This window comes from Acomys russatus, chromosome 3, assembly GCF_903995435.1.
Source record: "Acomys russatus chromosome 3, mAcoRus1.1, whole genome shotgun sequence".
Taxonomy (NCBI): domain Eukaryota; kingdom Metazoa; phylum Chordata; class Mammalia; order Rodentia; family Muridae; genus Acomys; species Acomys russatus.
Window position 1 is genome coordinate 71,382,628 of NC_067139.1, and position 27,917 is coordinate 71,410,544.

Here is a 27,917-nt window from a genome sequence, read left to right on the forward strand (position 1 = left end):
TTATTCAGGGAGAACGGCAGCTGATGCGCAGGGCTGTGCCTTCACTGGCTCGCTTGGGGGTTGTGATCGGCATTGTCAGGCAGCCGCACCCCCATGCTATGGAGCAGGTTGGAAGCAGGCCCCGCCAGCCCAGCCTGGGAGCTGTAGGATTCCAGTATATTTGAAACCAGGTTCAGGTCTACATCCACGGCTTCTACTACGCAATCTCCTGCACCAGAATCTTCATCTGAATTCTTATTTCTGGTCTGGGATGGAGGTTCCTTATTCTAGAGGGAGGGAAGGAGGAAGATGGGGAGGGAGGGGCAGAGGAAGGGAAGGGAGGAAGGTGGGAAAACAGAAGATAGTAACCCTTCAGACTGGATGTTGACTACAGTAAAATGCAATAATTTAGTAATAATATATACTTAAATTCTAAATTTAAAATGAAATTTCCAACTTTCGGTGACACAAAGTGAAAATGAGCTCTAATAACATGACAATATATATACCAGCACCTGGTGCCATCACGTGTGGTGGCTCAGTGGTTGGGAACAGCTGGCTGATCTAGAGGACCCACACAATGGCTCACAATTTTAGGTAATTCCAGTCTCATCTATAACTTCAGTCCCAGGAAATCCAAAGGCATCAAGCACACACATGGTGCACAGGCATACATGCACACAAACACCCACAGACAGAGATATATATTTTTAAAAATTAAATATTCTGGAGCTTTTTGGGGTAAGATTTATGTATTTTATGTGTATGAATGGTTTGCTGGCAAATATCTGTGTGTACCAAGTACATGCCTGGTGCCCTCATAGGCCAGAAGAGGGCATCAGATCCCCTGGAACTGGAGTTTATAATCTGCTTTTTCCTTGCAGTGGTGAGGACTCAACCAAAGGCTTTGTGCACATCAGATACCTGCTCTACCACCGAGCTACACTCTCAGCACCTGCCCCCTCTTTCACAGTCTCAATATGCTGCCCCAGGGCCCTCAAACTCTTGGGCTTAAGCGACCCTCCCTTCTCAGGCTCTTGAGTAGTTGTATTAGGCACATGTCCGTGCACCTGGCCTCTCCAGCCTCTCCTTATGCCAACGTTAAGGGAAAGCTAGCACTCTTGGGGTCGTGATGGGCTGTGCTTAGCATGGACCCAGGTGCTGCAGGCGATTCTTAGCATCAGTCAGTAAAATTAGTGCTCATTCATTCCAAACTTCACAGATCCAAAGAAGGGAGAACTCAGACAGCAGATGACTGTCACTCTCTTACACACACTTGGAGAAGTAGAGGTTAGAAAACACTTATCATGCCAGGTGGTGGTGGCACACTCCTTTAATCCCAGCACTTGGGAGGCAGAGGCAGGTGGATCACTGTGAGTTCGAGGCCAGCCTGGTCTACAAAGCCAGTCCAGGACAGCCAAGGCTACACAGAGAAACCTTGTCTCGAAAAACCAAACCAAACCAAACCAAACCAAACCAAAAAAAAAAAAAAAAAAACCAACAACAACAAAAAAGAAAAACCAAACCAACCAAACAAACAAAACAACAACACTTACCGCTTGCTTTCGGGTACTGAAGCTTTTGCCCATGCTGGTGTGCGCCAGCTCCTGGTCCATCTGGGCCATGTAGGACTTCAGACTCCCAAGAGCTCCTTTTAGAGATTCAGGCTCCTGAGACTCAAAGCCCAAGTCATCATCACTGTCTAAACATTCGAAGTCATCTTCGTCTAGATCATCCGAGTCTGACTCTTGAGGCTTTGTCCCTATAGTGACAGAGACACAGGAAGAACCACATGGCAAAATTTTTTTGAGCAATGTTCCACAAGGACCAAATGAGTTAATCCAACCACTTTATAAAAATCTTTTCCCAAGCTGGGTGGTGCTGCTGCTGGTGGCCCACACCTTTAATACCAGCACTCGGAGGCAGAGGCGGGCAGAGCTCACCCAGGCCAGCCTGGCCCACAGAGCGAGTTCCAGGACAGCCAGGACTCCACAGAGAAACCCTTGTCTCCAGTGGGGGTGAATCCTTTACCAAAAGGGTGATTCGGGAGACATTTAAAAGAACCATGAATAGGCTGAGATAAGGGATTAAAGTTTAGTTTTTTTGTCTTTTTTTTCTTTTTTCAAGACAGGGTTTCCCTGTGTAGCCTTGGCTATCCTGAACTCACTTTATAGACCAGGCTGGCCTTGAACTCATAGCAATCCACCTGCCTCTGCCTCCCGAGTGCTGGAATTAAAGACGTGCACCACCACTGCCCAGCCTAAAGTTTAGTTTTTTTAAAGTGAATTTAATTAATTGAAGTTTTTTTTCCTCAAAAGATGAAAAGCTGGCCTGTTGAGACGGTTTTCAAGGACAAGTCCTTGCTGTGCAACCTGGTGACCCTAAGGTGTAAGGAGAAAACTACTCCACAAAATTGTCCTCTGACCTTTACACACACGCTATTACATATACATGCCCCAACAACACAACACACACACACCCACATAGAACACACACAATACACACAAACATACAACACACACACAAACTAATAATTTTCTGTTTTTTCATTTAAAAACTGGGCTGAGATTATAGCTTAACAGCAGAGAACTTGACTATAGTGTATGAGGCCCTGGGCTTGATCCCCAGGAACATAAAATATATAGATAAAAATCAGGGGGCTGCAGAAATGGCTCAGAGGTTAAGAACACTTGTTGTCTTGCGGAGAACCTGGGCTTGGTTCCCAGCACGCACATGGTAACTCACAACACCCTCTTTGGCCATCTCAGGCACCAGGCACACACATGGTGCACATAAAGACACATAGGCAAATACACATTTTAAAAAAATCTTAAATTAGGAAATTACATAGCTATACATTGATGTCAACATTCAACTGTACAGAGATATTATTTCCTAGCTGGTGAACCCCAGATTCAGTGTGGAGACTCTGGGTTGAAATGTAAGGCAAAGAGTGATAGAAGACACCTGATACCAACTTCTCCACACACACTTGTACACACGCAGACACTAGAACACACAGTGAACATAGTTTGCTGTGAGGACATCTAGGTGACTGGAGAGATGGGACTGGAGAGATGGCTCAAAGGTTAAGAACACTGGCTATTCTTCCAAAGGTCCTGAGTTCAATTCCCAGCAACCACAAGATGGCTCATAACCATTTATAGTGAGATCTTGTGCCCTCTTCTGGTACACGGGCACACATGCTGGCAGACTGCTATATAAATAATGAATAAATCTTAAAAAAAGAAAAAAAGAAAGGAAACCATGGGGCTGGCTTGCAGGACTTTCAAGGGACCAGAGTTTGGTTCTGAGAACCCATGCCAGGTGGCTCACAACATCCTATAACTACAGTTCTAGGGGATCTGAGTTCAAGGCCAGTTGGTTTACAGAGTGAGTCTAGGACAGCCAGAGAAACCCTGACATGAAAAGCCAAAAAGAAAAAAAAAAAGAAGAAAGAAAGCTTAAGGCTGGGCTTGGTGGTACATGTCTTAAACCCAGCACTCCAGAGGCAAAGACTGGTGGATCGCTGTGAGTTTGAACGCAGCCTGGCCTACAAAGTTAGTCCAGGACAGCCAAGGCTACACAGAGAAACCCGGTCTCAGGGAAGAAAAGAAGAAGAAGAAGAAGAAGAAGAAGAAGAAGAAGAAGAAGAAAGGAAAGGAGAAAAGAAGGAGAAGAGAAGAGAAGAGAGAAGAAGAGAAGAGAAGAAGGAGAGAAGGAGAAGAAGGAGAAGAAGAGGAAGAAGAGGAAGAAGAAGAAGAAGAAGAAGAAGAAGAAGAAGAAGAAGAAGAAAGCTGATTATTAATTTTTTCAATAAGGTGAGAAAAAAATGTGCTTTTATTTTATTTTACATTTGCTTGCTTACTAGGAAGAGTTAATATTTTCAAAATTATTTACTATTACTCTTCAGTACACAGCCCAGTCATACCCCTGTGTTTTTGTTTTGTGTGTGTATGCATGTGTGCACAAGTGTGTGTTCTAGTGTGTCTGCATGTGTACAAATGCATGTGGAGGCTGGAAGTTGGTATCAGGTGTCTTCTACCACTCTTGACCTTTTATTTTGACACAGAATCTCCCCACTGAACCTGGAGCTCGCCAGCAGGCTCCAGGGACCAGCCTATCTATTTCTGTCCCTACATACTGGAGTTAGAGGCCAGTCCATCTGTGCTTGGCTTTCTGTGAGTGCCAGCGAGCTCAACTCATGCTCCTATGCAGCAGGCACCTTACTAACTGAGCCGTCTCCCCAGCTCTGTGTTGTTTATTTTCTGATTGATTTCCAAAAACAGAAAGTCTGAAAGAAAAAACAAAAACATAACATAGGAGCCACATTAAAATCCTTTCAAAAACATAGCCAGCAAGCAGGCAGCTGGTCAAACACAAAGTAGGCTGCTTCTGTAACATGACTCGACAGCACAGTGATTTATGGTTTAACACAACTTGAAACCATCAAGAGAAAGCAGTATTTTGGCTCATAAATGATCTGATGTCCCAGTGCTCTATCAACAGTTTGAAAAAAAATTAAACACCACACTGTAACTCACCTAAAATCTTATCAAAATAATTCAGAAAAGAATCTGCGTCAAAAGTGATTGGAGCTTCCGAAGAGTCTCTGAAAGATCAAAGGGGAAAGAGCATGGAGTTTATCCTGACCACAGTCTCAGAGGCATTTTCTAAGATGGTGCTAGCTTAGAGAAACTACCAGAAACGTCCAAGAAAGGAATAGCAATGGAAATTGTAGGGTTTTTTGTTTTTTGGTTTTTCGAGACAAGGTTTCTCTGTGTAGTCTTGACTGTCCTGGACTCACTTTGTAGACCAGGCTGGCCTCGAACTCACAGCGATCCGCCTGTTTCTGTCTCCTGAGTGCTGGGATTAAAGGCGTATGCCACCACATCTGGCTGGAAATTGTAGTTTAACTAAATAAAAACTCCTTGTACTTTACCAGCCTTGAGTGGCAATAGAAATACAAAAATCTGGTGACAGAAAAGTAAAAATTATACCTTGTTTACATACATTTAAGGATATTCATTTGTTGACATGTCTGTTCTTTACTCCCTACAAGATACATAGGAAGAGAAATGATTTATCTGAGTTCATTTACCTAACCCGTATTCTTACAGGACCCCAAGTTATGCCTTTAACCCCAGCACTCTGGAAGTGTAGTCAGGAGGACCATGATTTCATATGATTTTAAGGCAAGAAAAAAGCAATAACAAAAATCAAAGCTTATCAAAATTGATAAAATTGCACCTTCCCTTATTCTGTCCTTTTTAACAACAAATAATGAGCATTAACTGGAATCTCTTCTTACAGTTCAGGAATATTGACTCTGACACAGGTTCACTGGGCTGGAGAAGGAGCTCACCAGGATGCACTTGTTAGTGTGCACAGACAGCCTCTGGCCCATGACCTACAGCCTCTGGGTCAATGGCCTACAGCCTCTGGGTCAATGGCCTACAGCCTCTGGGTCAATGGCCTACAGCCTCTGGGTCAATGGCCTACAGCCTCTGGGTCGATCCCATTACCACCAACAAAGAAAAGAAGAGAGACACTTGCTGTACAGGTAGAAGTTCTATCCACCTTTTCCCTGGTTACTTGCCACAAACAGCTTCACAGTTGTGATGAGTTCCTTTAATCCCTCTCCTTGAGTTTTAAGAATCCAAGCTGCTTGTGGGGAAGGAGATCAGAAGCCTGAGCCTGCTGAGAGCTGCATGCTACAGAGTCTACAGGTTCCGAATTAGAGTCTAAAGAAACTGGGCACGGAGCTCACACCTTTAATACCAGCACTTTCGAGGCAGAGGCAGGCAAGTAGCTGTAATTTCAAGGCTAGCCTAGTCTACATAGTGAGTTCCAGGATAGCCAGGGCTATGCAGAGAGACCTCTCTCAAAAAAACTAACTAACAAAAGAGAGTTAAGTGGAAGTGCCATGGTTCTGGGTGATGGCTTTAAATCCTTTGAGTTGTCTGTCTTTCTTCGGGAATTACAAAGGCTACTTAAAGGTGTAACTCTATCCAGCACCAAAAGAAGAAGCAAAGCAGCACAAGAAATAAAACAACTCAAAAATAAAAACAACAATCACACACATACAAGAAGAAAAGAAAAAAATGGGGAGAAAAGCAAAATCAAAACAATGCCGAGTGTGGTGGCATGTGGCTATTTGCTCAGAAGGCCAAGACAGAGACCTTAAGCCCAGGAGTTAGCAACCAGGGCAACACAGTAAGACTCTTATCTCAAACGAAACAGGACAGAAGTGGAAACACACTCTCCACTGATGACGATGACTTCGACTTCTGCTGTAACACGCTCACCTGGGCAGCTCTGCCCCCTTGTGGGTTGACACTTTGGAGAGGAAGGCCTTCATGCTGTCTGAGACCTGCACTACATCATAGCTCTCCTCCTCCTGCTGGGGACTGGGCTGAGACTGTTTTCTGCCCGCAGTGTCTTGCAGCAGCTGGTCCAGTTGGTCTGGTGAGAGGTCTAACCACTGGTCATCTGAGAGAGAAAGCAGATATGCCATGTCACAGGAGAGGCTCCCCAACCCCTGCCCCGGCAAGGCAGTCTAGTGCTGACCCTCTCACTCACCATCCTCAGGAGGAAGATGCTGACCCTCTCACTCACCATCCTCAGGAGGAAGATGCTGACCCTCTCACTCACCATCCTCAGGAGGAAGATCAGCTGCCTCTTTCTTGAGTGTTTCCACATCAAGTGTCTGTAACACGGTTAAGATTTCTTCACCTGGGCTCATAGCGAGTGAACTATAAAGAAATGAAAGACAAAATCACTTCTTTGTGATGACGACATGACTTACTATCTATGCTGATAGAACTGCCTCAACTATTTAGACGAAGTAAATTTAATAAACAGTGAGTGCTTAGAAAAATCACACGAGTAATAAATTATCCCTACCCCATGTTACACAAACCTTACTGGGCAAGAAAAAAGAATAAATGCAAAACACGGGTGTGGTGGTGCATGCCTGTAACAGCGCCATTGTAAAAGCAGAGGCAGGAGGATCAGGACTTCAAAACCAGTCACAACTATGCAACAGGTTTGAGGCCAACCTGGGCAAAAAAGATACTGAAAACTAACCAAGACAAAACCCTAAAAATATCTTTTTTATGACAAAATATAGTTTTTTGAGAACAGTATATACTAAAAAGACAACAATAGGGCAATTAATTACTTTTATTGGGCTGTGGACAAGTTTTCTTTTTAAGAAGAGATAGGGCCAGAACCATGGCTCAGAGGGCAAGCCTGCTGCCACTGTGTGATCCTCAGCCACAGGAAGGAGGAAACTGACTCCTGCAAACTGTCTTCTGACTCCCACAAGTACACTGTGGCTGGCAGTGCACCCAGAGCATTCACAATCCACTTTGTTTTGTTTTTTTGTTTTTTTTCCTTCTGAGACAGGGTTTCTCTTGTAGTCCTGGCTTTGTAGACCAGGCTGGCCTTGAACTCACAGAAATCCCCCTGCTTCTGCCTCCAGAGTGCTGGATTTAAAGGTATGCACCACCACACCCAGCTTACTCTGTATTTTTTTTAAAAGATTTATTTATTTATTATTTATACAGTATTCTGCTTGCAGGCCCAAAGAGGGCACCAGAACTCATTGTAGATGGTTGTGAGCCACCATGTGGTTACTGGATTAAACTTGGGACCTTTGGAAGAACAGAAAGTGATCTTAATCTCTGAGCCATCTCTCCAGCCCTAACTCTGTACTTTTTAAGTACATCATCAAGTATATGAATTAATACACATTTTATTTAAATTAACCATTCTGCAGTGGATATACACTTTAAAATACCATGTTGTACACAAAACACATGCATAATTTTATCTGAAAAAAAAATAAACTACAATTCACTTATCCATTTTGGATGGATACTTCAGGTACCTGCAAATTTTCATTATTATATTATCCCATAATTTTTAAGAGATGTGAGAATAGGATGACCAGAGATATATTTTCCTGGCTATAATGGTTGAATTGAAAGGAAACAGTCACCAGAGGTTGGCAACTGAGTTTATTTGTGGTGTGGTGGGCCAAAGGAAGAGTGCAGGACACAGATAATGACAAACAGAAGCTACAGACTGGACCCGAGCACTGTGAGGATGACAGTGGTGCTAGAAAAAGACTATGACATTAGCCGGCAGGGTAGCACTGCCCGGAAAGTAGAGGTAGGAAATCAGGAGTTTAAGCTTCTCAGCTACATAATAAATTAAGGGCTAGCCTGGGCTATACAAGACCCTGTCTCAATACAGAGACCAAAAAAACTCCTGTTAGAAAGCTCTAGCTGGGTATGGTGGTTCTGGAGGCAGAGGCAGACAGATCTCTGTGAGTTCAAGGCCAGCGTGGTTAACACAGAGAAACCTTGTCTCAAAAAAACCAAAAGAAAGAAAGCTAGCTCTAAGGACTGGAGAGACTGGTGGCTCTGGTTAAGAACACTTAACTCTTGCAGAGCATCCAGGTTTGTTTCCCAGTACTCACAGGTTAGTTTACAATCATTGCTAACTCCAATTCCAGGGATCTGATGCCCTCTCCTGACCTGAGGATGCCAGGAACAAACATGGTACACACACACGCAGACAAAATACTACAGACATAAAGTGAAATAAATCTAAACAAAAGAAAACAGAAGATGTCTAAGCTCTGGGATTCAAGAACAGGTCTGGAGGAAGAGCCTGGCTTATAATAAGAGGCCAGGCATGGTGGCTCACGTTCTTAATTCCAGAACTTGGGAGGAGGAGGCAAAAGGAACAAGAACATGAGGCCAGCCTGGGCTACACAGTGAGACTCTGAGGCCAGCCTGGGCTGCACAGTGAGACTCTGAGGCCAGCTTGTGCTACACAGTGAGTCTCTGAGGCCAGCCTGGGCTACATAGTGAGACTCTGACTCAATTTTCAAAAGACCAAAGCAAATCAAATCAAAACGAGACTGCAGAAAAATGATTAGTGTGAGAAATGAGAGTCTCTCTTGAAACCTTCCAATTCTGGTGGTTTTGTTTCTTGAGTCAAGGTTTCTCTTCACGGGCGAGGTTTGTCTACCAACTGTGGAGCACAGCTAGGCTCAAACTCACGCAATGATCCCCCTGATTCAGCCTCCTGCATGCCAGCGGTACACTAGTGAACCACCTCACCTAGCTTAAAATATCACATGTTTAAGCAGTGTGTATATTTTCTTCAGAAGCAAAAACAGTTGTGTGCCTTACGGTTCCTCAGATATTATGTTATAAAGAGCTGCAGGGGAGTGCAGTGATGGCTCAAAGGGGTTGTGCTTCCAGAGGACCTGGGTTCAGTTCCCAGAGCCCACACGGTGGCTCTCAACTGTCTGTGACCTAGTTCCAGGGGATCTAATACCAGCTCTGGCTTCCTTAGGGAATGAGGCATCATATGGGCCCAAACATACATACAGGTAAAACTCATACATAAAAGCAATAAAATTATTAAAACGAATTGTACTTGCCAGGCAGTGGTGGCACAGGCCTTTAATCCCACCACTTGGGAGGCAGACAGGTGGATCTCTTAGTTTGAGGCCAGCCTAGTCTACAGAGTGAGTTCCACAGAAAAGAAACCCTGTCTCAAAAAACAAAACATTGTACTCATGTAAAAATGAATAAATAAAATTATGAACAAGTATCTATAACATAGATACAAATGGTAAAAATCTCTGCAAAGCAATAAATCAAAATAATAGTGGTCAACTTTGGTATAAATATTTTCCTTCAGCCAGGTGGCGCGTGCCTTTAATGTCAGCACTAAGGAGGCAGAAGCAGGTGGATCTCTGTGAGTTCGAGGCCAGCCTTGTATACAAGGAGAATCCAGGACAGCCAGGGCTACACAGAGAAACCCTGTTTCAAAGAAAAAAGAAAAAGCCCTTACGTTCTTCTCTATTTGTTCTAGAGTATCTATGTTATTTTTCATAACAACAACAACAATCTTATTTATGACAGGCAAGACACCCATGGAAACCTGATGACCTGAGTTAGATCCCAGCATCCACAAAGGACGACTTCCAAAGTTGTCCTCTAAGGCCAGGTGCGGTGGTGCACGCCTTTAAGGCCAGCACTCGGGAGGCAGAGGCAGGTGGATCACTGTGAGTTTGAGGCCAGCCTGGTCTACACAGAGAAACCCTGTCTCGAAACAAAACAAAACAAACAAACAAAAAAAAAAAGAAAGAAAAAGAAAAAGAAGAAAACTGTCCTCTAACTACACACACACGCATGTGCGGGCGCCATGGCATGCTCGTGTCTGGATTCATAACACATTACATGTACATACAGCCATGATAGTTTTTTAAAAATACATTATTATACAAAGCTGGGCGTGGTGGCGCACGCCTTTAATCCCAGCACTCGGGAGGCAGAGGCAGGCGGACTGCTGTGAGTTCGAGGCCAGCTTGGTCTACAAAGTGAGTCCAGGATGGCCAAGGCTACACAGAGAAACCCTGTCTCGAAAAACCAAAAAAAAAAAAAAAAAAAAAAAAATTATACAAAAAGAAGTGCCCAGACACCATCCTGTCTTACTGTGGGAGGTCCTAGCTATTATACCTTTCTGGCCGGTGTACGGAGAGCTGGAAATAGTTCTTCGCCATTTCTAGTCTTTCCTGGTACTGAGCAGAGCCTTCCATCAGTCCCTGAAAGCACAACAGTGGCCATTAGAACAGGACTTAAACACCCACTAGTGACTTCCAAAGAAGTGTGACATCCAGGAGCCCAGGGGCTGTGCCTGACCTGTTCTGTCATTAATTTATCTGGGTGGACTCCAGTTTCTTCAAAGAAAGTAAGGGACAAGGCTGGGTGCATTCTTAGTTTTTTGGTTTTCCTTTTCTTTTCTTGAGACAAGGGCTCATTCTGCAGCCTGGATGCCTGGAATCCACTACATAGAACAGGTCAGCTTTGGAGTCACAGATTTTGAACGCATCTGGTGTTCTATCCATTTTTATTTATTTATAATTGACTGATTAGCAACCAACTTCTAAAACAAGACCCAGAAACTCTGCCAGACAGAACGAGAAGTGTAGAGTAATCCCACAATAATTTTTACTTTTCTTATCTGCACACCTCCTTACAGTAGTACCATTCCGACTACTGTGTACTCTTTAGAGACAGACCACACTCTCAAGCCTTTTCATATTGTCGCACATTCCTTACATTATAATCTCCCTACAGGCTTATCTACACCGCGGGTGTTTCTCATAAAAGATTATCCAAAATCAAAGTTCTGAGTGAAACATCCCATAGTTTTTGGAACACATTCTCACATCCTTCTCCTCTGTGTTACTAGGTTCAACCCCATAGCCTTGCACAAATTACGTAAGTCCTCCACCACAGGGCTACATTCCCAGTCCAATTTTACTATTATCTGGAACTGGTCTTACAAGTAGCCCAACTGGCCTTGAAATAGCTACACGATCAGGCAGGCCTTGAATTTAGAATTTCTTGTCTAACCCTCCCATTTGCTGGAATTACAAGTGTATACACCCCTGGCTTCAAATTCTGCGTTTCAGTGTTTCCTTAGCACATCAGTTATATACAGTAATGGGTTTCATGACATTTAATACATATATGTAATGCATTTTCATCATTCTCGCCCTTATTATACTCTCAAATTACTTTCATTTAAAGGCCTATCAATGACAATACTAGCAGCAGTGTATTGGGTGTTCACTTTAAATTCTCTTCATTACTATGCTTGTAGGTTTACATTCACTGCCTGTGAAGTTTAGTTCTTTGAGACAAGGCTGGCCTGGAACTCATTATGCAGATGAACATGACTTTGAACTCCTGACCTTCCTCTCTCCACTTCCCAAGTGCCAGGGTTAAAGGCATGAGCCACCACACTCAGCTTTGAAGATAAATATTTTCAGAGAAATGTACTAATCATCTTATTGTGATTTGTCTTTCTTCCTCCTTTATTTCTGTTTTGTTTTCTTGTTTGTTTGGGTCAGGGTCTTGCTATGTAGCTTTGGCGGCCTGGAACTTGCACTGGTTCCCATGTCTCTGTCTCCTGAGTGCTAGGATTAGAGTCATGTGCCACCACACCTGCCTTGTAGTTTTTTAAATTGCTTGAGAATTTCATACATGTATATAAGGTGCTTTGATCAAGTCCACCACCACCCTTTTCACACCCCTTCAGTTCCTCTCCTGTCTCTTCTACCATATGCCCTCCCAATTTCATGTTTTTTTTAAACCCACTGAGACTACTTCATGCAGCTGGGGTGGGTGGTGGTATAGGGCCACGTACTGATCATGAGTAGCTCTCAGAGGCCCTATCCTTCAGGAAAAGTGGCCAACTCTCTCCCAGCAGCCAGCAGCTGTCCTCAGCTGGGTAAGACTTTGTGCCCACTTCCCTCTTCCATGCTAGGACTGGGTCTGGCTTGGTTTTGTATATGTCACCACTGATGTCTGGCTTGGTGTTGCATATGTCACTGCTGCTGCCTGGCTTGGTGTTGTATATGTCACTGCTGCTGCCTGGCTTGGTCTTACATGCTGACACTGCTGACCTGGAGACAGTTCTGCTGTGCTCTCCTGTCTCTGCTTCTCACCATCTTTTGAGACTCTCCCTGAGCCTTGGGAGGGTAAGTGTGATACAGGTGTCCCACACAGGGATGAGCACTCTGTAGTCACTGGTTCTATGTACACCAGCTGTGGTTTGTAGTTTTTTAAGATTCTTATCCTTGTTAGTTTTCCTGTCTAATGTCTTCCTGTTTTCTTTTTCAGTTTTATAAGTTGTTCATCAGATACAAGTAATACATTTTGTCACTTGACCGTGAGTAACACACAGTAAGTACTCACTGCTTACCGTGATGCCCTGAGTTCAACCCTGGGGATCCACATAAGAAACTGATTCTCATAATAAGCTGTCCTCTGACTTCCACATACATGCCCCCTCAACTAAATTAGTAAACATAATTTAAAAGATGTTTAAAAACAAAGCAGGGTATGGTGACCATTCAGCACTTGGGAGGTAGAGGCAGGAGGATCTCCTTGAATTCAAGGCCAGCCTGGTCTAGATAGCAAGCTCCTAGACAGCCAAGGCTACATAAGAAACTTTGCCTCAATAAAACAAAACAAAAAACCAAGCCAGGCGTGGTGGAGCACGCCTTTAATCCCAGTGCTCTAGAGGCAAAGGCAGGCGGATCTCTGAGTTTGAGGCCAGCCTGATCTATATAACCAGTCCAGGACAGCCAAGGCTACACAGAGAAACTCTGTCTCGAAAAACAAAAACAAAATAAAACAACCCTCCCAAACAACAACAAAAAATTTAAAAACCATCCTCTGGTATCATAAATACTCAATAAATACTCCCTCATGGCCTGTCTCCCATCCTGCGTATCACTGGGGTGTCCTTCTGTTTGCGCTTCTGTATTTTTCTCTGGGTTGTAGACTTTAAAATTAAACACTACAGAAGCTGGGGAGGTGGCCGTGGATAAAGGTCTTGCTGTGTAGACTTGGGTTTGACTTCCCAGCACCCACATTAGAACAAGAGCAGCAACAACAGCAAGCAAACAACAACAGTGTGCTAGTGCAGACCTCTAGCCCAGAGCTAGAAGGGGCAGGAAGAGTCTTGGATGCTCTCTGGCAGCCAGGAGAGCCACCTGGGAAGCTCCACGTTAATGAGAGAAAGGCACCGTCCCCCATCTCTGGCCTCCATACATGAGAACACACGTAATGCACACTCGTGCACATGCACACAAGCATTCACCCATTCACAAGAAGAAACAAATACAAGCCCCACCTTAAAGTAATCATTCCTTTTCAGACTTTCAAGGAAGCTGGCCCAGTGTGGTGAAGCAGTCACAACGGATTTCTTGGAGTCAGAAAAATGTGGGCTACATTTGGAGCACAAAATCTCAAATCCATGAGCCTAGATGAGAGAGACAGAATTTTTATTGTATTACTCTAGTGTTTTCTTTTTTCTTTATCATCTTAAATTAATTTCTTCTCATTCAGCCCCAATCAAGAACCAGGTGACCAGACGCAAGGGCCACGAATACCCAGAACACTTTTTGGTTTTGTGATTTTTCACAGGTCTCACTCTGTAGCCCCGGGAAGCCCAGAATTCAGAGATCCGCCTACCTCCGCCTCCTGAGCACTGGGATCAAGGTGCATGCCACAGTGCCCAGCTGCATTCAGAGCACATTTTTAAAAAATATTTATTTATTTATTTATTATGTACACAGTGCTCTGCCTGCATGTACAACTGCAGGCCAGAAGAGGACATCAGATCTCAGTATAGATGGCTGTGAGGCACCATGTGGTTGCTGGGAACTGAACTCAGGACCTCTGGAAAAGCAGTCTGTGCACTTAACCTCTGAGCCATCTCTCCAGCCCCTCAGAACACTTTTTAACTGAGCTGGTGAGATGGCTCAGTGGACAGAGGTGCTCGCCACCCAGCCTGGACCTGTGTTCAGTCCCTGAGCTGGCAAGATGGCTCAGTGGATGAAAGTGCTCGCCACCCAGCCTGGACCTGTGTTCAGTCCCCAGAACCCACGTGGTATAAGAGAACCAGCTCCTAAAAGTTGTCCTCTGACCCCCACTATGCACCGTGGCAGGATCCCCAACCCTGCCATGCACACAAAATAAACAAATAACGTAACAAAACGTGAAGGTAAGAAGGCTGAGCACATTCTCAGACACAGGAAAGAAGAGAATGTAATCTTAAGAACCTTTAGTTAAAAAAAATCACTAGACACCAGGCTTGGGCAGTGGCAGCTGGATCTCTGTGACTTTGAGGCCAGCCAGGCCTATAAAAGCGAGTCCAGGACAGCCAGGGCAACACAGAGAAATTCTGTCTTGAAAAACCAAAAAGAAAACAAACAAACAAACCATGAGACTAATATGGCACACTAGCTCAAACGGTATTACCACTTCCAGCATTGCCCTTCAGAAGTGACCTGTGCACTCAAGTAGATTTCCACGACACTCTTCTACTCCGCCCCTTCTGTCACACTACTCTGCATGTAACTACATGTTGTGGAGAGAATTTCCCATGAGCACACACTTCTCAGACAGGCTGTAATTCACCTATTCTATCACTGCAGACTTGGCGTTTCCTAAGCCCTCAGCACTACAGACGATGCTCCCGAGTATATGTCTATGTGGTTTTGTACCTGAAAATACATTTCTAGAAGTGAAACTAAATAGCAGAATGGCCAGTGGAACGTCAGTGCTGATGGAAAGTGACAAACTGTCCTCCACAGGGACTAAATCCACTCACGCTTCTTTCTGCTTTCTTTTAGTGTTTCAAGACAGAGTCTCACTCTGTAGCCCTGGCTGTCCTAGAACTCAAGAGATCATCTGGCCTCCGCCTCCTGAGTGCTGGGATTAAAGGCCCATCACTGCTCTGCATATTAGAGTCTCTTTTTCCTTTATATATTCTTATAGATTCTTACCAACTCAGTATATGTTCTCATATATTTTTATACTTGCCAATCTAGTGGTGAAAACCACTATTTGATAGCTTTAAATTATATTTTCTGAAGCTGGGTGGTGGTGGCGCATGCCTTTAATCCCAGCACTTGGGAGGCAGAGGCAGACAGATCGCTATGAGTTGGAGGCCATCCTGGTCTACGAAGTGAGTCCAGGACAGTCAAGGCTAATACAGAGAGGCCCTGCCTCAAAAAACAAAACAAAACAAAAATGTAGCTTCTGAGAATGATCTGCTCAGCTTCTAAAATTAATTAGTATTATTTTCTCTAGGAACATCTAATGTTCCTTCTCCAGATTTTCATAAATCTTTTGAGTTTGACATTTTTATTTTCCATACAGAATTTCTCTTCTTCCGTATACTGTTGTGTTTGAGACAGTTTTGCTATCTGTCCTCCAGGCTGTGTTCTGACTCCTGGACTCTAACTGGAACCACAGATGTACACTGTGCTGGGCTAGAAACCTTTACGAGATCAAACTAATGACTCTTTCATTGCTTATGGTTGAAAGGCATACTTTAAAAGGCCTCTCTTAGATGATAATTTTGCAATTTTATAGTTTCACCTTTCATATTTTATTATTTAGCCCAAGTGGAATTTATTTCGCTCAAAGTGTGAAGGGACTGACTCTCAGAGGACTTCATTACTTACTGACTAATTCACTTGAGGCTCTGATAAGCACGACGTATTTCTAGAGTTCCTGTGCTACGTCATTCCTCATCTCAGGTGGAAATGACAAGCAAAAAAGAAAAACAAAAAACAAAACCAAAAAACCAAGCACAGTGGTTAGTACAATTGAAATGTTGATGAATAGCAGGATATTGTTGCCTATAAGGATTTGGGTCAATTTACATTGCTATCATTAGTGTTCAAGTGTATCTTTCTTTAATATTTCATCTTATTTCATGTATGTATGTATGTATGTATGTATGTATGTATGTATGTAGTGTATGTGTGTGCGTGTATGGGTGCAGATGGGCATGTACATATGAATGCAGGTACTCAGAGAGGCCTGAAGCCTGGATATGCCCTGGATTTGGAATTACAGGTTGTTGTGATGGGAATGTTGGCGATCAAACTTGGGTTCTCTGTAAAAGCAGTGTGTACTTTTAGCCACTGAGCCATTTCTCCTGCCCTTAAAGCTCTTTCATATTAGAGAAAGGAAGGAAGGCTGGAAGGAAGGGAAGGAAGAGAAAGAAGGAAAGGAGGAAAGAGGGAGGCCAGGAGGGCAAAAAGGTAAGTCAGGCAGTTTTCTTGTTCAACATACCAACTTCATGCCCAGTTCGTAGGCTCGGTACTGGGGATGTGATGGAGGTGGGAGCCCGTATCCACTTCGTCGATCTGGCACAAACCTCTGCTGCACTAGCTGTGCGTACAGACATTTAGTGAAAGTGACCTGGGCATTGGGATACAAAATATGTGAGTCTTCTCTTGAAATCGGGTTTTGAATACTTCACAGCTAAATCTAACAACAGCCACTCAAGGGCTTCGTGCTCACGCATGCGCAGCGGTGCAGAGAAGCGGCCTGCTCACTCCCTGCTTGTTTTCAGAAACAGCCAGAGATGCATATCCACACACTGAAGTTTACCCTGCTGCCCACTTCTGACCTGTCTCTAGTGAACTATTATTAATTACATTATGGCAACCTAGGAGGACTAGAAGATAATAATCTTAAGAGATGAAATGTTTCATTGTTAAGAAGGAAATAATTACAGAAGTAGGGAAAATGGTCACAAGTAGGTAGGGCATGAGCTACAAAATGAGGCATCTCTTAACACCCTCACGCTTGGGTATAAAGGCAAGGATTTGTGCATTACCTTTCTAAGTGAACTATTAAAATTATAAGAAAAACTAAATGCTCAAGAAAGATATCTCACAGATGCCATTATTCGTGTTTCAGGCAAAAATGTCTTGAAAATTCGACAGGCTCGCAGGTCAATGGGGTCCCGCAGGTAGAAGGCCTGGACTGCTGCGGACACCAGTCTGGGTCGTTGTTTGAGTACAGCCACGATGCCGGCTGGAAGAAAGCAGTGGGCTCGATGAAGAGAGGCTTCAGTTTTTTCTGGGTACCTGTGAGAGGTAGCACAATGCTTTTATTTTATATGTAAATATCAAGGTTTTTTTTTTTTTGTCTTTTAGGGTCTCACTGGCTGGTCTGGAACTTGCCTTTTCGACCAGGCTGGCCTGGAATTCACAGAGATCCTCCTGCTCTGCCTCCCAAGTGCTGGGATTAAAGGTGTGATCTAGCACATTCAGCTTAAAAAGAATTTTACTATCATTAAGACAGTACATTGAACTAAAGTGCTAGTAGGACTTTCCTTCTCTTCAAAATGAAGCCTAAAGGGTTCCACATAGGCCAAAGGATCATATGGCAGCTCCAGGACCGAAAGCAACAAAACAAAAAGCAAACGTATTACATTGTCTTCTTTAGGTTTTCATCTTTTAAATATCTCAATTTTTACTCTATTTATTATTTTATGTGTATGAATGTTTTCCCTATATGTATGTCTGTGCACCACATGTGTGCCTGGTGCTCCCTGAGGCCTGAAGAGGGTGTTGGATTCCCTGGGACTGCAGTTAAAGACTGTTGTGAGTGGCTGGCCATAGGAGTGCTGGGAATTGAACTCAGGTCTTTAGAAGAGCAGCCAGTGTGTTTAACCATGAAGCCATCTCTCCAGCCCCAATCTCAAATTTTCATAGACGATACTTTGCTATCACAAAAGAAAAGAAAAGAAAAACAACATCTAAGCCAAGCACAGTGACACACTCCTGGAGTCACAGCTGTTCAGGATGGTGAGGGAAGAGTTAGCTTGAGTGTAGGGGTTAAAAGCCAGCCTGGGCAACACAGCAAGGCCCTATCTCAATCAGTCAATCAACCAACCAGTCTGCTTTCTCAATGTAAATTCCATAAATTTAACTGTCAATGTCATGAACACCAACGCCAATAAAATGTAGATGAGCATTTGTCTAGGTGGAAGGCATGCTATATGCAAATAAAAACCTGTGCTACACTGACCAAAATGTTCCTCAGCTAAGAGTATCGGTGTTCCCCTTCTTACCCGTGGATGCGCCTGTCCACAGCAGCGCGTATAGATTCTGAAGCTAAAACAGCCCCTGGGTGTGCTGAGATTATACTCAAAGCTTGCTGGGTGGTTGGGGGTGCCGTGGGTAACCAGGATATCCTTTCAGATTTCCTTGGCACAGGGATGATGCACAGCTCCCCTTGATGGAAGAACACCTGCAAAATGGCACATCTCAGTCTCTCCATGGGCTCTGGGAAGCCTAGGTACACAGGATCTCTACTCTCTAAGCCCGGGTGTACTTACCCTGTTGGCACTATTATCAGGATTCAACCACTTAGGGAGAAAGTCAGCTGCTTCTATTAACAAGAACTCACCATCATTGTCTTCAATCCTAATGAAAGAGAAGACCCAATTTCACATCCACAGAGCACAAAACAGCTTTAGTCAGATACATTTTCCCTTCATCTCAGAAAAATCTTAAGTATGTACTATGTACAGATTGTCCAAAAAAATGCAAAATTTAACATATAGGGTTGGGAAACACCTCTGCAGTTAAGAGCATGTGCTGTGTTTGCAGAGGACCCAGGTTTGGTTCCTAGCACCCGCAGCAGGCAGTTCACAATGCCTGTCAATCCAGCTCCAGGGCTTCTAACGATCCAGTGCCCACAACCTCCCCCAACACGTGCATAATTAAAAACAATAAAAATAAATCTTAAAAAAATCCAGTAAATGCAAATAGGAAGCTTTAAGAGTGTAAAGAGATTAAGAAGAGAAAATCAAAGTGCTGTATTAGACAGAAATATAAAAACACATAGGTACTATAAAGTGCCAAACGTGGTGGGGGGGGATCACTTATAGGAGAAATTAGAAGCCTAATTTCACAAAGTACAAAGTGTTATTGTTGTACAAAGTGCTATTTGGATCTACAAAGAGTTTTGTTTGTTTTTTTGTTTGTCTCATCTATTTTTAATTTTTGAGTGACATCGTCACATGATTAAAAAAATTTTTTTAATGTATAAAGTTAGACTGGGAGCTGGAGAGAGGCTCAGTGGTTAATAGCACTGCCTGCTCTTCCAAAGGACCCAGGTTCATTCCCAGCACCCACATGGCAGCTCACAACTGCCTGTAACTCCAAGATCTGACACCCTCATACAGACATACATGCAAACTAAACATCAACGCACATAAAATAAAAATAAATAACATTTTTTAAGAGGGAGGGTCTGAAGAAATGACTCAGTGGTTAAGAACACTGTCTGCTCTTCCAGAGGACCACGGTTCAATTCCCAGCACCCACGTGGCAGCTCACAACTGTTGGCAGCTCCAGTTCTGCGGTATCTGATGCCCTCACACAGATCAACATGCAGGCAAAACACCAATCAATGCTCATAAAATAAAAATAAATTTTTTTTAAAGAAGGAAGTTAGACTGAGAAGCTGGAGAGGCAGTCAGCTGGTAAAGGCACCTGCTGTGCAAGCATGGCAACTTGTGGTTGATCCCCAGAACCCACAAAAAGTGAGAGGAAGAGAACAGATTCCATAAAGTTATCCTGAGACCCACACTGCACGGTGCACACAAGCGCTTCCTTTCCCCAGGTATAACGTGCACGCACACACACAGCAATACGAATAAATAACAGGTTTAAACTATTTTTCTTCTATGTGTATTTTGCCTACAAATACCTATGTGCATCCTGTGTGTACAGTGCCCACAGAGGACAGAAGAGGGTGTTGGGTCTCTGAGAACTAGAGTTACAGACAGTTATGTTATCTGAAGTATGGCATAAAGATCAAGGCTGAAAAGCAACCCCACCCTGAGAACTCATGCGTGAGCATGGGCTCTATAGGCACAGAACTGTAAAGTTGTTGTAGAGCAGAGTAGCAAAATAGTCACAACTGTCCTTTAGATAGACCAATGTGGCAGGGACAGAGAACAAGTGTTTCTGTCTTCTTACATTAAAAACAAAACCAAAAAACATCTGACATAGAAGTAGGTGTCTAATATTTATCTGTGTGTTTGCGTGTAAACCCATGCCTGGCCCAAGGAGGCCAAAAGAAAGCATTGGATCCCAGGGAACTGGAGTTACAGACAGTTGTGAACTGCCTTGCGAATGGATGCTGGGAACTGAACTCTGGTCCCCTGGAAGAACAAGCAAGGGTTCCTAACTGCTATCTCCCCAGCCATGGTGTCTACCACTTACAGAGCTTTATAGACCAAGTGTGTAATAGGAACTATCCTTTAATGAATATTCAGAATCTGTAAAAATAAAAAGTGTTGCCCTTCCTTATTATCCTTGAAAAGATAGAACTAGAAAAACAGATCATAATCTTTACAGAATATATTACTGTTAATAATTTTTAGATGTGGAAAGAGCACACATTTAAGAAGGTTTTTACTATTCTTATACAGAAAAGCAACTATAGTTAATAACAAAGCATTATGCTCCTGGAAGTTAGTGAGAAATATAAGTTTTTTAATTGTATGTGTATGATTTTTTTGCCTGCATATATGTCTGTGCCCCACATGCATGCCTGGTGATGCTAAGGTCAGAAGACAGAATTGGATCCCCTGGAACTGGAGTTAGGATGGTTGTTAGCTGCCAAGTGAGTGCTGGAAAACAGCACGGGCAATAAGTGTTCCTAAGTGCTTGGAAATCTCTCCAGCTCCTGTTGATTTTAGTTAAAAAATAAAATAAAATAAAAGATAAAGGCTGGGAAGGGAGATAGCTCGGTCAGTAAAGTGCTTGCTATACAAGGAGAAAGTCCTGAGTTAGTTCTGCAGATGCCATGTTAAAGAGCCTGGTGTGGCTCTGTGTGCTCGTAATCTCAGCACTGGGAGGCAGAGAGAGAGGAGCTCCAGGTTCTGTGAAAGACCCTGGGAGCCGTGGGGGCCATTAGTGAGTGAGCTTTCCTGCCAACTTGATAGGACACCAGTGTAACTGTGCATTGTTGTGGGCAATTCATGCCAGTTCAAGTGGCTGGGAAAGCCTTCCTGGTTGTGGACTCCCTTGGTAAACTTTGTAAACCCTGGCCCCAGACTTCCTACCGGCCCTGTCATTTTTCTAATGGCTGTAATGGGAAGCAGGAGAGTGGTTAGTGCCTTATAAGAAAAAAAGGAAAATCCACCGATCTCTGAGTTTGCCATAGAAACCCACCAATCCCTGAGCTCCCTCAAACTCAGGACTTGAAATCCCACCAACCCCGACCCTGGAAATCTCCACCCTGGTAGAGACCAGCCTGGTCTACAAAGTGAGTTTAGGACAGCCAAGGATACACAGAGAAACCCTGTCTCAAAAAAAAAAAAAAAAGTTAATGATGAAGCCAGGAGTGGTGGTGCATGCTTTAAATCCCAATACTCAGGGAGGCAGAGGCAGGTGCTCACTTTGAATTCGAGGTCACCCTGGTCTACAAATGAGTCCAGGATGGCCAAGACTACACAAAGAGACCCTGTCTCAAAAAACTTAAAAAAAAAAAATTTTTTTTTTTTTTTTTTTTTTGGCCAGTTCCAGGACATGCAGAGTTACACAGGAAAACCCTGTCTCAAAAAGCCCCACCACCACCACAAAAATCACGATGAGCCAGGCATGGTGGTGCACACCTTTAATCCCAGCCCTTGGAAGGGAGAGATAGGCAGGTGTCTCTGAGTTCGAGGCCAGCCTGGTCTACAGAGTAAGTTCCAGGACAGCCAAGGCTACACAGAGAAACCTGTCTCAAAAGAACAAACAAACAAAAGCTCATGATGCTAACTTGGGGAAACCAGCAGCACAGCACCCCTTTTATGCTGTTTCACATATGGTAGCACAAGCATCTCTTCTCCCACGACTGGCGCTTCCTGCTTCTGTAAAGCAGGGCATTCACAGCACAGGCCAGGCTGTCCTGAGAGCCTCCACATTCTCCCTCTTCCTCCTAAGCACTGGCACCTCAGGCATCCACTATGCCAGGCCATAACTAAAATTCAAAAATAGCAAAACCTGAAATAAGAAGGTTTTTCTTGAAGTATTTCGGGAGTTAAGCTCTTCGGTATCTTTCTTAAGAAAATAAAGTCACAAGAGAATAGAAAGAAAACAGTCAGTTTTTCAATCTGCCCCACGTTTGAACAATTTCTACCAGACCTCAGACAAAAATTACTAAAAAGACTCCACTATAATCACTCATACTTTAAAATAAGAATTCCTTTAGAATAATTAAAATAATGACAATACCTTGCCACCAACTCTGGAAATGCCTTTGTAATCTGCTTTATTATATAAACAATAAACCATTCATCCTCAATGTTATCTCCAAACTTTGTCACGCCATACATATGAGCAGGAACACCTCCTACAAACAAGAGAGAAGTCATTGAGCCGGGCGTGGTGGCGCACGCCTTTAATCCCAGCACTCGGGAGGCAGAGGCAGGAGGATCGCTGTGAGTTCAAGGCCAGCCTGGTCTACAAAGCAAGTCCAGGACAGCTAAGACTACACAGAGAGACCCTGTCTCGAAAAACCAAAAAAAAAAAAAAAAAAAAAAAAAAAGAGAGAAGTCATCATAAGTCAGGCAAGTCTGTCACTGCAAGGAAAAATATACATGTGCATTCAATAACCTGCCACTGACTAAGTCCCAAGAAGTATTCTGGGAGCTTGTCATTCTGAACAAGATATGGAATTTGTATTTCTGAGGACTTTGAGTCTAAAACAAGGAACAGATAACCAAACTGGTTTTTTGTTTTGTCTTGTTTTGTTTCTTTTGTTTTTCGAGACAGGGTTTCTCTGTGTAGCCTTGGCTGTCCTGGACTCACTTTGTAGACCAGGCTGGCCTCGAACTCACGGAGATCCCCTGTCTCGGCTCCCTGAGTGCTGGGATTAAAGGCGTGCGCCACCATGTCCGGCTTAACCAAACTGTCTTTAAAGGCACACTAAAGGTTGTGTGAATGGGAGGAGTGATGGGTGCAGAACGGCCAGAACTGGACTTTGCAGGGAGAACGGCCAGCATGGCTGAAGGCACAGAGCTACAGGAGACAAGGGAGCATCATGTGGATATAAGGGTTCTGCTCTTGGGAGAGCGGGGCATTCCACACAAGTGCACCATCCATATATACACTAACATAACACGCTTAAACAACCAGAAGGAAGTCACAGAAGTGAAAAAATATCTTGGAACAAATAAAAATGAAAGTATTATATATGAGAATTCATAAAATTTAGCAAAAACAGTGATAGTAACAGTTTACTGTAGGCATATGGTTACTGTGTAATTCAAATGCTATTTTCTCTGGTTGCAGGCCTTGTTCTGAGAATCTCTTGTCTCAATGTTGTGTAAACACTGCTCCCCAGTTGTCCCCTGATATGCCAATAAAACAACGTACAGCCAATCACTGAGCAGGGAGAATAGGGCTGGACTTCCTGCCAGCCAGGGGAGAAGGAGTTAAAAAGGAAGCAGGGGACTCTGTAATGGGAGACATCAGGAAAAGGAGCTGAATTAAGAAAACTACAAAGTGCAAGTATCTCTGGGATGTACACTGGAAGGAAACCAAATTAGCTTAGAGGGTTAAGAATAGATTAATAACTGCTCAGTTCTTGTGCTGTGAAGCTTGTTTAAATACTAAAGTCTTGAGCTGGGCATGGTGGTGCACACCTTTAATTCCAGCACCCAGCAGGCAGAGGTAGGTGGATCTCTGTGAGTCTGGGGCCAGACTGCTCTACAAAGTAAGTCCAGGACAGCCAAGGCTACACAGAGAAACCCTGTCTTGAGGAACCAAAATAAATAAATAAAGTCTTAATTATTTGTGTGATAGCTGGTTTAAGAGAGAAATTGAGAAATAGTTTTATGAAAATAAATTAACAGTTTAGTTATGGACCATATCAGACATCTCATTAGAGTTATATAACATACTCGAACTTTAAGAAAGCAGAAAAACAAGCTGGGGTAGTGGTGGTGCACTTCTGTGATCCCAGCACAGTGCTGGGAGGCAGAGGCATGTGGATCTCTGTGAGTTCGAGGCCAGCCTGGTCTACAAAGTGAGACAGACAAGGCTACACAGAGAAACCTTGTCTCAAAAAAGAAAGAAAGAAAGAAAGAAAGAAGGCACTGTTGTTACACTATTTCTACAGAATATAAAAGATTACAAGGAAATCAATGAATGTTTTATACTGAGAAATATATATACTAAGAATATATGCCTGAGTGTACAGGTATACTGCGATACCTGTAAGAAACAGATAAATCCTATCAAGATCTTGACTCAATCATGAAGAAACAGAAAATACTGTTAGACCTATAACTAGGAAGGTTATTGAATTAGAAATCAAAAACCTCTAACAGTGGTGGCACACACTTGTAATCCGAGCACTGGGGAGGCTGAAGCAGGAGGCTCATGAGTTTGAGGGCAAGCTGAGGTACAGCAGACCCAAGTGACCAGTGTGAAACCATACACTAAAACAAATCCCCTTAAGTTGGATTTTCTCAGGTATTTTTTTTTTTATCACAACAATGAAAACCGACTAACCAAATTCAACAACACATTTAACAGGTTATAGTACTACAATCAGGTGGGATTTATTCCTAGACTATAAAGATGGCTCAACACACAAAAATCAATCAGTGTGGGGCTGGAGAGATGTCTCAGTAGTTGAGAGCACTGGCTCTTGCAGATGCTCAGAACCATCTGTGACTCCAGTTCCAAGGGACCTAACACCCTTCTCTGGCCTGAGGGCACTGACTGAACATGGTGCACAGACATACGTGCATGCAAACACTTATGCACATAAAATAAGTAAATAGAGAGCCGGCTGTGGTGGTGCACGACTGTAATCCCAGCACTCGGGAGGCAGAGGCAGGTGGATGTCTATGAGTTCGAGGCCAGCCTGGTCTACAAAGCGAGTCCAGGACAGCCAAGACTAACACAGAGAAACCCTGTCTCAGAAAAAATAAATAAACAAACAAATAAATAAATAAACAAATATGTAAGAAATCAGTCAATGTATTGTACCACATGAGTGTAAACAAATACAACACGGGGTCTACCAGAGCAATGGCAGAACACCAAATAAACAAAACACAGGGGAGCTGACCAGCCTGCTCAACTCTGCTGCTCACTCCAACTCACCCTTCTCTCTCCAGCTAGAAAAGCTCTGGTTAGAGTACAATTTTCATTTACAATCCACATTGGACTCCAACTGAAGTGTCCCACTGCAGCCACAGGAAAACCAAGGAGGGTAAGCCAGGAGGACACAATCCAGTCTGTGTTCTACCAAGGTACCTGTCAACAATGTGGTGCGCTCAAGAGACTGAACCAGAGAAGTAAGTTGGGAAGCTGCGCTTTTCCAGATAAAAGAATAAAGAGTATCCACACTGAGATCACACAGGTGTGGAAAGGATATTTTGGAAGTGCTTACCCTAGGTCTTCCTGCCTGAACCAACGCAGCAAAGTGAGGAGCATAATTTGAGATACTAACTAGCAGGGCTGGAGAGACGGCTCAGTGGGTAAGAGCACTGACTGCTCTTCCAGAGGTCCTGAGTTCAATTTCCAGCAACCACATGGTGGCTCACAACCATCTATAATGTGATCTGACGCCCTCTTCTGGCCTGCAGGTGTATAGGTGGGCAGAGCATTCATCCATATTTTTTTTTTAAAGAGAGATACTAACTAGCTTTGTCAACAGCAATGCTATTAGATAAGTGAGAAATACAGGGTAAACACACTTTTCTAAAAGATAATGGGGGGGGGGGGGGAGGGCTGGAGAGATGGCTCAGAGGTTAAGACCACTGCCTGCTCCTCCAGAGGTCATGTGTTTAATTCCCAGCAACCACATGGTGGCTCACAACCATCTATAATGTGATCTTCTGGTCTGCAGGTATACATGCAGACAGAGCACTGTATACATAATAATAAATAAATAATTTTTTAATTAAAAGCTAAAAGATAATGGGTTGCTTTAAAAACAAAACAAAACAAAACATGGTCTTGCCAGGCATGGTGTCGCACGCCTTTAATCCCAGCACTCAGGAGGCAGAGGCAAGTGGCCTCTGGTCTACAAAGTGAGTCCAGGACAGCCAAGACTACACAGAAAAACCCTGTCTTGAAGGAAACAAAAACAAACAAACAAGGAAACAAAACTGGGTCTCAGTCTGTGACCCAGACTGGCCTCAAACTGGCGATTCTCCTGCCTTAGCCTCAGAGTGCTAAGATCACAGGCGTGCGCCACCATATCTGCCTAAGGGATTCATTTTAGATGTGGCAAACTGATTTGCTAGTCTCCTTATCAGTAAACATCACATGTATTTTAGAAAATCAGGGTTGGGGAAATAGCTCCACAGGAGACCAGTTGCTTAGCAACGCACAAGGCCCCAGGTTCAGTGCCCAGTGCTGGAAAAAGTTCAGCAAAATAGCAAAGGAGAAACTTAGCAGTTGCTGGCCAAATAGAACAGAATAGCACTAAAATATGAGCAAGAATGGCAGGATCAAAACATACCAGGCGCCTGATCCTAAATGACTCTACATAAATTCAGCCTGGGCCAGCTATCTAGTATTCACTTTTATAAAGATAGAAGAAATGACAGAACAGATTGTTATATTTTACTAGAGTTGACTGAAAGCACTGGTGACACAGGGAAGGAAGAAGGAGGTTCAAGATGATTTCAGATAGAAATGGATAGTGACAAAACCCATTTAATTGTCTTAATTAGCCAGGCAAAGTCATTCTTAGCAAAAAAAAACTACATGAAACAAAGCAACCTCCTAAAGACATCATCAAGATAAGCATTGAGTAGTAATAAGGAACTAGGACTGAAGAAACTTACATGATGGCACAGTAATTAAAGTTCAGAACATGGGTGTGGTGGTGCACATCTTTAGTCCCAGCACTCTGGAGCAGAGGCAGGTGGATCACTGTGAGTTCCAGGCCGGCCTGGTCCTGAGTACAGGACAGCCGAGGCTACACAGAGAAACCCTGTCTCAAAAAAACAAAACAAAACACCAAAAACCAAAACCAAAACAAACAAAAAAACTAGACATAAAAACAAACAAACAAACCCCCAACAACAACAAATAAAGTTCAGAGCAACAGCCGCAATGCCCAAATTCTTATTCATATGGTATATATTTAAATTTATAAGCTTAAATGTATGAGGGCAAACAGCCCTAATTTTAAAAGCTGTGGGCGTAAATCTCTCTCAGGCAACACTGAATGAAAGGATTACTTTACCTTTGGCAGGTTTATATTTGAGATTGAAGGGCTGATTCTGCCAGATATAAGGAACCAGTACAGGTGCAAATTGGGTCATTATTCTTTCAATGTACTTCTGAAGAATCTCTCTGTGTTCTTCTGTGTCTCTTGCTTTATCTGGTATCAGGAACAGATGGTACTCCACAGCATCTTCTACCATTGCAAGCTTCATCTTGCCCTCCATTCTTCTTTGAAAATGGCATCCAAAGTTTCAGTGATATGAGCCACACAGAAGAAGAAATCACAGCATTCCCAAAACTCTTCTAGGTAATCGCATTATTTCCC

General features: G+C 43.3%; 1 protein-coding gene across 1 annotated transcript; it reads right to left on the reverse strand.

The window, feature by feature from the left end:
• Positions 1-27,888, reverse strand: Ecd (ecdysoneless cell cycle regulator). The gene is made up of 13 exons (XM_051142613.1): positions 27,612-27,888; positions 22,631-22,748; positions 18,733-18,820; positions 18,466-18,644; positions 17,284-17,476; positions 16,674-16,802; positions 13,717-13,845; positions 10,527-10,612; positions 6,634-6,734; positions 6,288-6,471; positions 4,524-4,591; positions 1,536-1,741; positions 1-266 (listed from the first exon to the last, which is right to left on the reverse strand). Exons 1-13 carry the CDS (start codon positions 27,814-27,816, stop codon positions 42-44), a joined length of 1,911 nt encoding a protein of 636 aa, XP_050998570.1. The 5' UTR covers positions 27,817-27,888; the 3' UTR covers positions 1-41.
• Between the last annotated feature and the right edge of the window lie 29 nt (positions 27,889-27,917).